Raw genomic sequence first — 14,524 nt, forward strand, 5'->3', positions numbered from 1 at the left:
TGTTTTTATAGGGAGAGGTTAAATTATTGAATATTATTGTGGAGAAATAATATACAGCTACCCGTTTTTTAAATGTATTTATTTTTTTACAGATAAAGCAAATATGTACCTTCTCAAAGAGGCAGTTTGCAACTACATCAAGATACATTTTATAAAGGCAGCCCAGCCTTCTGCCTGCATGCACCTACAAAGAGCCCACAGAGGAGTTGTCTTGGACTGTAGGTCACACACGACAGCTTGCACATATCATGTTCTTCAGTGAGCAGACAACTGCAAATATTCAACTTCTTGCACCAAAATCAAAATATCTTCCACTCGAGAATGCAAAAGGCTTCTAGTGGACAATTTACTTCCTGCTTTACTATACGCTGTCAAAAAAGTAAAGTGAGAAAAACACACCTTTGTGAAGTGATATTGCAGCCATGCAGGGAATGGTCTCCAGGCCCAGAAGTAGATAAGTTGCCCTTAAGTAGCAGCTAAAGGATATTTCTTAAAGGCACAGTTAGTTTATGTTAAACGCTACTATACGGGTATTACTCTCATAGCCTGTCCCTGGTGCTGCCATCTGCAAGTATTTAACTATCATTTCATACGTAGAATGTGGAAAAAATTACTGACCACGATAGAGAAGGAACATCTGTTAGGACAAAGTTTGCAAAACTTTGTCTCTACTTTTTGTCAAAAGATTAAAAAAAGCCCACTCTTATTGCTCACACTGTTAACAAGCACTGGTACAGCTACTAGGTCTGGGTCTTTGTAATGACTGCACAGAGTGGTATATACAGATGCACAATTACACATACATGCAGAACACAGGTGAATTATGCTAATGAAAAAGATAATCTCTCATTTCTGTGACATGTGTTTCAGGATTCTGCATGTTCCTACTGACATCAACCCCTACTCAACTGTATTCAAGAGAATAATGAACTCACTACTTTCTAACTAACTTTAAAGTGGTTGACTCAAGCTGGATCGCCAATAACCTCCAAGTACAATATGAAGGAACAGGAAGCCATTCACACAGAAACATTAAACATAGTGTCCGAATGGACACTTTCGATCTTCAATGATATTCAAGCCAAAGTGTGAATAAACAATCACTGGCAAAGCCAACAGGTCTCCCCTGTGTGCGTGCTATTCACTTTGTCAGTGCCTTTAAGCCATGTTGTGCAGCAGCATAGCACAGAGTAGACTGGCATAGAGGAGAGTGGTGTGGTGCAGAATAGAGTGGAGTGGCATAACGTAGAGTGGCATGGAGTAGAGTTGAGTGGTGCAGAGTGGCATGTCATAGAGTGGAGTGGCATGCAGAGCATAGTGAGTAGTGTTGAGTGGCGTAGAGTGGCACAGAGTGGAGTGGCATAGAGTATTGTGGAGTGGATGGTGAGGGTCAGCCTAGGGTGGCAGAGCATGGCACAGAGTGGAGTGGCATAGAGTAGAGTAGAAAGGAATAAAGAGGCGTGGCATAGAGTGGAGTGAAGTGACAGTGTAGAGTGGCACAGAGTAGCGTAGCATAAGAAGAGTAGAATGGCGCAGAGAAGAGTGGCATGGAGTGAAGTGGCATAGAGTAGAGTGGTGTAGAGTAGTACAGTTGTGGGTTTAGCACCTTAAACAGGGAACTAAACTTAAAATCAATGCAAAAGTATGAGGCATAAAGGGGCTGTATGTCTGAATCCAACCAACATAAAATGTAATTTTATTTTATTCGTAAGAGTAAGCCAAAAGTTTCTGGTGTAGATAAATGCTGTCCAAAAATGTGTTTGAAAACAGAATGAGTGGAGAAACCAGCAGAACCAGAAACAGAAGTGTCCTGAAAAAAGCACCTCAATCACAGAGCAATTAGCAGATGGACACTAATCAAGAGGAATCAATAAATGATTGGTTCATGCTCCACAGAAGAAAATTAAGTGACACCCGGCACAAGTTGGCCAATTAAGAGGCAGCTGAGAAGAGTGCCAATGAAGCCAACAACGGTATGCAATGGGCAGGCTACAACCCCTTAATTGTAAACAATACCCCTTGCAAGTGAGGGCACATGCAGTGCATGTGCTATTGCAGGCAAGGCCTAAAAAGAGAGTCTAAGTCAAGGAAGAATTCAGCACCAGATTGTTAAACTTTGTAGTGGACTTCTTGTTGGTATTGGTCACTGATGTAAGGATGTGATGCTGCAAACAGTTTTTCAAAAGCACTTTGTCTACATTTGTTGGAAAAGAAGTGAGGCTTCAGTAATGGGTAAAACTGACGTAAGAATATATATTTCCTTGAAAAAGTTTGGGTACTTTGAATAAGCACACAAATGGATCTGGAACTTCCTCAAGCTCTCAATCTTTCGCGCTATCCGATTTTTGCAATAAGAGCACAGGGTATCAATTCTCAAATCAGTATGTCCTTCAGGGTGATTATCAACCTCTCACTGCAGGGAGACATGCTGAGCCTTGAGAAGTTACAACTGCTCGTTCATATCACGACCCTGGAAACAGGAGGCACAAAAGATCAAGGAAGTCCAGGTAGATGCCTGCAAGCTCTTTCTCCATCTCTTAGCCCTGCAGATCTAAGCTGTACGGAAAGAGATTGATGACAACTGCTGCAGAATACGTGCATTATAGATCCTGGGTGGGAGATGTGTCACATGTCCTGCTGTGCCACTACAACCTGCTTCCTAGATACTTCAGTGCACCCTTGGAGTAGTGAGATAATAAGGAGAGCAATTTTTATATCGAAATCCTTTAATGAGTGAGACTTGGGGAGGGTGTAATATAGAGAATACACTGCCTATGTGACTCAAAGCAAAAGGATGAATCCTTGATACCACTGTGAATACTTTCAACAGTGAGACTGTGAATGGTTAGGTTTGCCAGATAACACTGCAAACTCCTTGAGCGGAAAGAGTTGAAGAACGACTGTTTCTCCGATATTCATTTGATTCCCTTGAGTGGTAAGTGTCAGGCAAGGGTCTGCTTCTATTATACCACCGCAATTCTCCTGAGTAATGAAATAAGTGCATTTTGGGTATTTTGATGAAAGATATAGTTCAGCTGCAGAGATTTTTAATTAATTCCTCAGGCAGCCTTGAAAAGGGTCGCCAGTTTGCTTGTTGGCGTGACTCACGGGTTGGATGTGTATTTTGCGACTAAATGAAAGACACAAACGTTACTGAACATGGAATGAGAGGAGATGCATGAACATTCTTTCAATTTTACTCATATCAAAATGTGCTATGTGCACCCCAGGTGATGCTGTAGTCAGCAGTGAAACCGACAATTACCTGTCCTGGAAGAACTGGTCTCCTTAAGGAAGATTTAACATGAAATGCACAGCAAGGCTAGATCAGAACGGGAATCCAGCAGCATGTCAGAATGTAGGCAGGCAAAATGTTTGCAAAGGTGACAAAATGTGCGTAGATCGCCTAGTTTGTGAACTTCTGCTGGGGGTAAAAGTTCCGGTAAAACGTTTATGCTAAAATACTTCCTTCAAAACTGTTGTTACAAAAGAACTAAACTTGTGTTTTTATGGTGACCGTTTCCACCAAGTATCGTTTTACTTTTTTCTCTCTTGCAAATTGTTTTTTAATACCACTAAGTTTGCAGACGTCAATCTCCGTACCTTCGCACACCCCTATTCAAAACATCAGTTTAAACAGGCCAGAGCCCCCCACTCAGCCTGACGCATTGGCGGTGGAGTCATTACAAAATGTTTGAGACCATCAATGCAGCCTTACCTGATGTTAATGCACTAAGACGCGATTTAAGGTGGAAAGGGTAGAGAAGTACAGAAATAAAAGTAACAAAACAAGGAGATTCGCCAACCAACAGTTGAACACACTTGGCAAACTAGTGGGTGAATGCACAATGTCTTAGGTAGCAAGTGATATAGGCAACAGCAACACACGTCAAATAGTCCGGTAGTCAGTACAGGGGACTTCCTTTAGGAGGCAAAGAGAACGGCAAAGTACTGCCTGCCCAATACTAGAGTATTCCTACTCTAACAACATTCTCGATTAAGAAAATAGAGAAGTGGTATTTTATTTTAAATGCGCTGTCTCGCCATCAAAGCATGCAAACCATACTTAGTTTTAGCCGGGTGCGGTATTATTTAATTCGCCATACAAATCGAAGACGTAGTTTTTATGCCACACACTGGGTTTGCGGAGCTCGGAAACAGAGGGTGACTCAGAACACAGTAAAATAAGTGAAGCAACTTCAACTGTAAGAAAAACTTTAAAGATCTTTCACTTCTTTTCTATAGTTTGACTTTCATTACCTTACCATTATGAGGTTTTGCAGACTATTTTTTTTTTCAGCTGTCATATTAACTTCACTCAAATTAGAAGGTAATTTACAGTCACAATCATTAAAAGTTCATACATACATATTGCATTTCTACACTTTTTATTTCTAACATGACAGTTCATTTCTAATGTTACAACGAGAGCCCGCTACACCGGCCGTAAAAGCCGGAAGGGTGGTTTTAGGCTTGAGTTAAAGGCGGGGGCCTATCGTCTCTTGATCCTTTGTGCTGCCTGGTTCCAGGGTGCGTAGTACACTACGGTGGCCTACAAAGCTATTGGCACATTCTGTCCGATGAAGGCGGAATTTCCTCACTAAAAAGCAGCCTCCGGGGAGACGCAGGAGGCCTAAAGCCCCTCGGCTCCTTCAGTACTTCAGTTCCAGTCACAGCTGCTCGTACTTAGGAGCTGCTCGTGCGCGCACTGCACGAGCCGCCAAGCAGGCCCCAGTCAGCCCCGGACTCTCCCGGGCGCGGCCGAACTCGGTCGAGGGAGCCAGGCGCTGAGCGCTCACCTCTCACTCACTCAGTGACACTGAGGTGAAAACACGGAGGCGGCTCACGGCAACGGCTCGCCGTGTGCGCTTGTCCGCAGCATTGCCCACGCCAACCCCCTGCGCAAGCCTCGAAGCCTGCGGGGAGGCAGGGGAGAGGGGAAGCCTTAGTGTATTAGGACATGGAAAGTTGACAGCAGAAACCTACATCAGGGTTTATAGTTTACCGCTGCTTTCTTGTCTTCAGTGGATTCCAACGGTTATTTTAACGTTAAAGTTCCTACAGTAAACGATTCACAATCCTACACATTTTATGCACAGAAGAAACACGAAATTCCTCTCATACCTTTGCAGGAATTGACCAGCACATGACAACACCAGGCATACTTCAAGCTTTGCAACAAACATGTTCCTACCTGAAGTTTGATTGCATAGGGCTCCTGTTTCTGGAGGTATGCCTTCCTTTCATTGTAGGCTTTTCTGATGAGGTAACCCCGAATGCGGGCTTGCAACATTACAATAAGGTTTTCATTGGCAAACCATAGCTGTTCACGGTCGTGACTGGCTGTGACCTGACCAACAATAGCCTGGTGGAAAGGAAAAAACGTTCACTTAAAAGATTACATTTCTGGAGCGGCTTAAGCCATTCACTTAAACAGGAAAGCGATGCAGGCTACATGGATAGGGTTGCAATACACATATATGTTAGAAGACCACAGTACTTTCGTTTACATTTTGAGCGACACTTTTAAACCACCTACAAAAGTTTATCTGTTGCACTAAAAGAACAAAATCTCCTAAGAACTAGTGAAACGCTTGCCGTTGACATCTGCTTTGAATCTTCACGGTACGAGATCTCAAAACAATACACAAAAATACAGAAACAAGTGCACATAAAACAAATACAAATACATACATGATCAAAAATATTTAATTTAATTCACAAACAAAAACTTGTAAAACTGACATTTTAATGCGAATGTTGGAACTTTCAAAACGAAGTTTTATTTTAAAAGATGAAGCGATGTGCTGGACACTAACATATAATTTTGTGTTTTTGTGCTCTAAATGTATGCTCTCTTTCATTGGCAGATCCCAGTGCTCCCAAAATCCCGCATAACATCACACCCTTCTGGTGAAGTCTTTCAGTGGAATGCATGCATGGCTCTTTTAGGAGTGAAAACAGAGGAACCACAATATTCATACAGAAAAGGACAGGCTGGTACAGAATTCTACAATTAGGACATCAGGCTCCCTCTTCGAAGCAAAATGCAAATTATGGAGCCATGGATAAAAAATATATGGTCTCGTTTTTTGGTGCGGCTCATCCTGTGGCGCACAGCTGAGGTGACTACAATCAAGGGTATGATGGCGACCATTCAAGTCAGCCTAGCCCATTGCTCCACTGTTACTCGACCTCTTCGATGAGCGAGAGCACTCTTTAACTGAACACTGTCTTTGCAGCAGTTAACGTGGAAAGCCCCCTCTAATGGGCCAATACAAAGCAAGCTAAATAGAACACTAAGTTTCGACCCAGGGAGAAGAGAAAACTGCTTGGAAATAACACCCTCCGTGAGTGAGTGCAGGCTGACTGTCCCTTCAAGCGTGGCACATACGTCTGTAGTGGACAACGATACATATTTGTTTAAATGAAAACACTGTGAGTAATCACTATAACAGTCAAAAAGGCATCCATGCAGAAAGCATATCGTGTCCATAAGCAATTGTGAGGCAGTGGCGAGCCAGTATTAAGGCCTCAAGGGGAACACTCAGTACTATCTACTGGTTGGCGTAAGTGCTTTTGAAAAGTACACACAACAGTGAAACTAATGACTCCTAGACACTGGAGATGTTCTGGTAAAGTGTGATGCTTGTAAATGACTGAAAGCACCGGAGACTGAAGTGCTAATCAGCAGTTTAAGCTTCTGCAAGAGTCTGAGTGTATATGAAAGGTGCTCAGATATGTGAGACCTTGGACATACACAAAAATCTTTTGTTTCTCTGCAAAGAAAGCCAACGGATGTATCACATTTGCACCCACCTTGATTGTAGTTATCATGAAAAATGTACTGGAACTGCGCAAAACTAATCCTCTCCCAAACTAGTTTTGGTGGGAGGTGACTTGGAAGGTTCGAAGGCGGTAAGGTGATCAATAAAACATTTTTAACAAATGTGTCAAAATAGTGCAATTTACAGCACAGTTTCCATATATAGGTCTCAAAACCATAGATTTGTCTTTCTTATGGACCCCCGCTTGATCATTACTGGACTCTCTGAACTCCACCTGAGTCACTACTGGAAGCCGGGGACCCCTGCCTAAGCATTTTTGATGATTTGAACACAAAACAATATGCTAAAAATATAGAAACAAGCATCATCAAGCAAATACACTAATGATGAAAATGCTTATTTCATTCACAAATATGAAAAACAAATCAGAACTGAATTGGGAAGGTTGGAGCTTTTCTAAATTCAATTGGAGAACATACATTATCAATACTATATTCTGTTTCGTGCCCTTGCACTACTCCCAAGGATAACAACTTAATTTTTAGAGTCCAATTTCAAATTTCTACACATTTACAGAGGGTTTTAAAAATTTCAATTTTACTTCTTTATTTATATACACGTTATTAATCTGTTAATATTATTTAATTTTCAAAGCAGTCACAGACTTCCTGAGTAGGCTTTGTGGACCAGCAAGGGTCCCTGAAACACAAATTAAAAACCATCGCCACAGATGACACAAGCACATTAGCCCCTTTACTGCTAAGCCTTTTTTTGGCCATCTTTTCCAACATCCTGGGGATTCTAAAGGTACCCAGGGTTTGTGGATTCCCCTGGAGGGGACTGAGAATTAGCCAAAATATAGCGAAATGTGTTTTTTGGGACAAATGGGAAATAGTGCTGGAGAAGGAAGCATTTGTGTTTTTTTCCATGCAATGGTGTCAAAGAAGGGTTTGCAGGGCGAAAATCACCATCTTCCCAGCTTTCAGGAACAGGCATACTAGAATCAGAAAAACACATTTTTCAACACAGTTTGGCATGGTACTGGGATATACCCCATTTTTCCTCTTTTTTGTGCTTTTAACATCCTTCCAGTTAGTGATAGAAATGGGTGTAAAACCAATGGTGGATCCTGGAAAGCTATACATTTCTGAAAAGTAGGCAGCATACTGAATTCAGCAAGGGGTCAGATCCTTCACAATTTTAGTAAACAAGGTAACACTTGAAATACAAAATAATGAAATAGAGCTGGAAAAAACCAGCCACTTGCGTCTACATTTTCATATGTACATTTTTCTAAGTATGGTAGATTTTCAAAAGCAACATACCATTACATCCGACAAACCCTTCTGGTTGCACGGATATATAAGACTTGTAGGTTCTCCAAGAACCCTATATACCCTGAGCCAATAACTGAGCTGCACCTTGCAATGGTTTTTTATTATGTCCCGGGTATACAGCAATTCACTTGGTAAAATATCAACAGTGAAAAATAGGGATCAAGGAAACCTATGTATTTCTAAATTGGGCACACAATATGGAGTTTAGAAGGAGTGGTTATTTGTACATTTCCGAATCTGGGGGTACCCATAGTAGCATGTGAATTAGAGGGCATTTTTCAAAATGACTTTTTTCTTACACACTCTCGTAATAATACTTGTTCTACTATTCTGTAAGCCCCTAAGTCTACTGATAAAAATGGTACTTCACTTGTGTGGGTAGGCCTAGTGCCCGCGTTAGGAAATGGCCCAAAACGCAACGTAGACACATCACATTATTCCACTGTAAAATGAATCTGTTTTGTAATGTACCTAGCTGTGGATTTTGGGGCCTAGTTCAGCCGGCACCCAGGGAAACCTAACAGACCTGTACATTTTTTAAAACTAGACACCTAGGGGAATCCAGGATGGGGTGACTTGTGTGCTTACCAGGTTCTGTTACTCTGGATCCCTTGCAAACCTCAAACTTTGCCTAACACAAAACATTTTCCTCACATTTCTGTGATGGAAAGTTTTGGAATCTGAGGGGAGCCACAAGCTTTCTTCCACTCAGTATTCCATCAAGTCTCCAACAAAACGCAACATGGACCTATCACATATTTCCATCCAAAACGGACCTTTTTTTGCAATGTACCAGGCTGTGAATTTTCGGCCCTAGCTCAGCTGGCACCCAGGGAAACCTAACAAACCTGTACATTTTTTAAAACTAGACACCTAGGGGAATCCAGGGTGGGGTGATATGTATGGCTCTTACCAGGTGCTGTTACCCTAGATCCATTGCAAACCTCAAAATTTGACTAACAAAACACATTTTCCTCACATTTATGTGATGGAAAGTTCTGGAATATGAGGGGAGCCACAAACTTCCTTCCACCCAGTATAACCCCAAGTCTCCCGACAAACTTATGTGGTTCTTACCAGGTTCTGTTACCCAGAATCCCTTGCAAACCTCAATGTTTGTCTAACAAAACACATTTACCTCACATTTCTGGAAGGGCCCAAAACATGTCGAAATTGGAGGTGGGGAAGGTTACCGAAGTGTGTCCAAAAGCGTAGATTTTTATCATACGTTTTTAGGCTGACTCTGGTTTTGGCACCCATACAAATGGGGCAGAATTTTTATTGGTACAGCTGGAGCAATGCTGGTGGTAGGAATTTTGTGGATTCCTGTGGATTCCGGAAGTTTCCATCACAGAAATGTAGGGAAAATAAGTGATTTCAGGCAAAGTTGGAGGTTGGGGGGGGGGGGGGGGGGGGTTGGAGTGCATGTGAAGCACACCACCCTGGACTGCCCTACATGTTTCGTTTTCAGAAGTGAAGGGGGTAGGGGCATTGCCATGCCCACTTGTGGCAGCCCTCATCCCTACTCAAACAAAAAGAAAATAGTTCCTGGTGTATTTCTGCATCCTCTGGGAATGGGGGTAGGCAGATCAGGGGTAATAATCCCCATTTGCCTCTCAGCGGGGTTAGGATGACTGTTCTCATTTGTGTTTGGGTGGTTAGGGGCATTGGCATGCCCATTTTGGGCAGTCCCCCATCCCTACATATTCAAGAAAAAAATCTCTGGTGCCTAGTGGGCTTTCTGCCCCCCCACCCTCCTAGGGGTTTGGGGGACCTCATCAAGGGGGTGGGGGGAGAGCAGATCGGAGCTATTGCCCATATCTGGGACAGAAAAGACTGAATTGTGCCAAAAAATTACAGGGGTCTTAAACTCTTCCCCAAAGAGCCACTCCCCCTCCCTGGTGTCTAGTGGAGTGGATCCCTGCTGCCCTATGTGCACTAATTTCCCTAAAAAACAAAAAACTGTAAGAAGGTGGGGAAGCTCTTACCCACCTCCCTGGGCTGCTTTTTGCAGCAGGGAATCCCTCTGGGTCCTGCACAAGAGGCATTTCCTGGCTCGTGTGCAGGACGGCTTGGAGCAGTCTGATGCACACGACCGCCGTGGAGATTACAATATACATCTTTTTTCACTTTGACATTTCACTTCCATTCCTTTCATTCTATCTCTTTGAGGAGATTAATTGTCACATGGCCTTACTGAGAATCACTTTGGAAAACGCAGGGCGGGAAAAGAAAAGGCTCAAGCCACTGACAGCAGAGGTGGGACTCTCTGGGTGATTAGCCGCGCTTCACAAATCCATGATTGATTGATTGATTAGTCAGATTTTTAGGTTCAGACAGAACCTCAGACAGACATACATTAATTTTGCATGCAAACATTAGCTTGTCAGTTTTTACCAAAATACTTTTATTTTGGAAAAATAAATCCAATTACCTATAGAAAAGATTACCAAGTACAATCTGGCCTGTAATGCCAACTTTTAATTTATGGTCTGATCCACAAAGATTGATTTGTCCTTTTCACACCACACCTAGAGAAATTCTGCAAGGGCATCAAATGCTATGGGCAGCCATCATTTACCAAGAATTGTCATTATTATGCTAGTGCACGCGTTAAACCAGAAAAGAGGACCAATATGAAATTAATTGTGTTATTCAAACTAAACATCTAATTTCACTCATTTTATGGTGTTTTCTCAGAGTGGAGACCAAACAGTCGCAACCATACTCTCTCTAACAAGTCAACCCCTTTCAGGATATGAACCTTCTCTCTCTCGAACACCGCACTGAAAGTGATAATTAAACTTGCCAATCTTCATTTCCAATTTTCGCTTTTATAACCAGTGCTTAGTTTTGTAAATCCATTCAAAAACGTCAACAATCTATTATGATAATTTCTGTATTAAACGGTTATTAGATTTGTATTCCTCTGTGCATTCCTGGGCAAACGTTTTCCTCAAGATGTGCAATAACATCAAGTCGGCAAAGAAACCAAGAACACATACAATTAATGGATTAGACTGATCTTCAACAAAAGTTATTTCTATTTTACGTTGCCTCTAGTGATCTCAAACCTGAATCACAATGCAGTGCTTGCAACCAGGTGGCACATCAGCGTCCCATTTTGAACAAAGAAGCAAGCACATTTTTCTCGGTATATCATTTAACCTGCCATGCTACAAGTCTTTGTTCTAGTTTATAACAAAAAGTCAAAAATCACTATTTAAATGTTAACAATTATTAATAAAAAATAATTTCAAATCCATTGATTAATTTATTCCATTTGGTTCCACTGCGTCTGGCACTTCCAGCCAGTACATTTGTCACCTGAGCAGTCTTTCTCTATGGATTCTACCTATGTTTGTCGGTAATACTAAGTGCTTAATTTGTGCTTGTTATTTCCGGAGCTGAGCACCGGCACTTATTTGTGAGGGTCGGGGCTTATTCTTATGCTTCAAGCATGTGCTGCGAGTAAAAGACACATATGAGAAAGACGGAAGAAGGAAAAACGAAAAAGCGTCAAAGGGAGAAAGTAAAAAGTTGCAGGATGAGCTGAAGGGGCAGGGGTGGCCGTAAATGGATTGAAGAGGCCCGAGATGGTTTAAGGATTATGATGCCTCAGTATTCAGTGCTGGCAGATTTAATTACAGCAGTCTCGTGTTTAAGAGAAGGGCTTTGAGCACCGGCACCTCTTTATTTACAAATTAAGCACTGGTAATACTTCAACAATTTTAAGAAAGAATATATTCCATTTTAGGCAGATATTGGAATAAACGGTTTCAAATATCCTTGCTGGTATCTTGAAGGTGGTTAATAGGTTGTTTTTATGCTATTGTAGATTGCCATTTATTGCCCGTCTTTATTCATTTACTCTCCAGAAACTTATTTCTTCCTTTCAAAGTGAGAAGAATTCTAGGGCTGTAAAAGTCTAAGTTGGTTGACCTCTCGATTTTCTGCAGAATTCTGTTCTACAAATTCCTTCCTCTAAAAGTCATCCACCAATGGGGTCACATTTGAACCTATGACCACTTCACTAGTCTGCGAGTCTTTCTAAATAATAATTATTATTTCCAGTAATTTATTGGCGAACGATTTAATAGATCCTTCTGATTCATTGGTTAAATACTGCATGCACATTCTAAAAGTATGAAGTTAGTATATAGACGTCCAATGCCAATACTACATTGTAAAGAATTACCATATACTGCGAGCTGGTGGAGTATTTTTTTTTTTAAAGAAAGTTCACACTATCTTGGACATAACATTTAGGGGGTTATTCTAACTTTGGAGGAGTGTTAATCCGTCCCAAAAGTGATGGTAAAGTGACGGATATACCACCAGCCGTATTACGAGTTCCATAGAATATAATGGACTCGTAATACGGCTGGTGGTAAATCCGTCACTTTTCCGTCACTTTTGGGACGGATTAACACCTCCTCCAAAGTTAGAATAACCCCCTTAATCTCTTTCACGGACTGTTAGAGAAAAATATGAAACAGTATATTCAGAAAGTGTCCAGGCCTGTGATAATGGGCAAATGCTGGACTGAAAGCTATTTTGTGAATGATAGGGATTATGCAGTTTAATGAAAATACTGGAGATCTTTTTGAATTACAGAACATTTAATTTAGTCAGTGATCTATCCTTCTTCCACTGGTTATACACCACAGTTTAAATTCTAGTGCTGTTTTCATCTGTAGGATTTTCCTGTAAATTAGGTACATTTTCTCATCATCACCATAATGTTAATGACAGGGTGAACCCTCAAAGTCACTAAATTAACCTAAGCTCAACCGCCTGGTAACTATGACACAGAGCAGACAAGCCTAAAAAATCCCAAACAATTTGGAAAAGTAAAGTACATTTCAATATATAAAATGACACAAAACAACAAAAATCCAATAAGGGGAACAGTAATTTTGAACTTTTAAAGCTTAAGGTTCAAAACAGCACTTAAAAGCTCTCCGTGCCAACTCGTTATCTGCTTGTGGTTGACCAGCACCTAGGCTCAAGTCAAGGTCGACTGTGATGGAACACAAGCCATTTATACATACCGGGTTCTACCTGGTCTAAGGTTTTGCCTTCGGAATGAAAGTCAAAAATCCTAAGTGGGGCAAGGCAACAGGTTGTTGCCGAATAGGGCTGCACAAGGTTGGATGCCTTCTCCAGAAGATCCTGTTGTATCAGATTTGCTGCTTTGGTGGAAAACCTAGCAGAAGCTACGGGAATCTTTGGCCTAGTGGTGATACACCTTATTTGGGTGAGATTTGCAGGTTGGTCCCAGTTTATCATCACCAGTACTCAGGGAAAAATGTTGGCAAAACCTTCTTAGTCCCAGGTTTCATGATTTCTTAAGAGTAACACTTTGACACCAGCCACGGGTCCAGGACCTTGAGGACAGCACTTGAAGGTCAACACTCACTCTGACAGAAGCCTGCAGCAGGTTCCAGGTGGATCCAGTTTAAACTGGTCATCTAGGAAGGCAGGAAAAGAGACCTTGTTGTGTCCTAGTAGCTGAATAGGAGGTCAATCTTATTACCCTTGGAGTCTACTATTTTGTCCTGGGTACAAGAGGGAGAACAGGTCCAGACCTCGTGGCTCTTTTCAGGTCACAGACAGCAGATCCAGTTATTTTCTATTCATCTACAAATCCAGAAAGTGTTCTAAGGAAGGTAATGTGGGTGCCACATTTATGCCTAGCACCAGCCCGTGGATGGTGGCAACTTCTGACCACTATCTAACCAATGGGGTAACTGTTGCCAGGGGTAAGTTACCCTACTCTGTTTTGTTCTACTTTCTGTGTGCCCTACTGCAAACAGTCCCACAGCCCAAAACAAATACGGCAGAACCTTTTTTTCCCTATGCAGAGCTCCTGTACCCCCCATGGAGCATTGAAATGAGCAACTCCTCCTCTGTGGTCACTGAAAACCAGTTTGGGGGCCCGCTCCTTTTCCACTGGGCTTGGTGCCTGACTGGCTAGGGAAACGAAGAAAGGGGGCAGGCCCAGGTGTTAGCTGCATCTGTCTTTGACAGGGTAGGCTTCTTTGAGGTTAATTAAGTTCCTGGTCCAGAAGTTCATCTACCAGAGAAACAGGTCACCTTCTCACAACCAAGGCCTTTGTCCCAACTCTGGGAGGAAGTTCACATCTCATAAAAAGGGCTTTTCAGTTCTTAGGTGACAGCTGGAAGTTCATGCACTTGGGCTATTAGAAGCTTTGGGAAGGTAAAAAGCAACTTTCAAAAAGTACCTGTTCTGAAATGTTTATTACAAATCTGACTTTACCAATGAATTGAGCTTGTAATTCACATAAAAAAAGTCCAAGATTTAGCTTAGTAGCTCTTTCCTATGTGAATGTAGCAATATTACATTTAATATTGTATTCCAGTGTTTCCTATGGA

General features: G+C 41.8%; 1 protein-coding gene across 4 annotated transcripts in view; it reads right to left on the reverse strand.

The window, feature by feature from the left end:
• The window catches only part of IQGAP2 (IQ motif containing GTPase activating protein 2), a 902,890-nt gene that overhangs the window by 211,889 nt on the left and 676,477 nt on the right, over positions 1 to 14,524 (reverse strand). For all 4 annotated transcript variants that reach the window (XM_069223623.1, XM_069223606.1, XM_069223596.1 and 1 more), the window contains one exon: positions 5,195 to 5,365. In XM_069223623.1, coding sequence (XP_069079724.1) covers positions 5,195 to 5,365 — 171 coding nt within the window. The remainder of the gene's footprint in view (positions 1 to 5,194; positions 5,366 to 14,524) is intronic.

The sequence above is a fragment of the Pleurodeles waltl genome, chromosome 1_1 (genome assembly GCF_031143425.1).
Source record: "Pleurodeles waltl isolate 20211129_DDA chromosome 1_1, aPleWal1.hap1.20221129, whole genome shotgun sequence".
Taxonomy (NCBI): Eukaryota; Metazoa; Chordata; class Amphibia; order Caudata; family Salamandridae; genus Pleurodeles; species Pleurodeles waltl.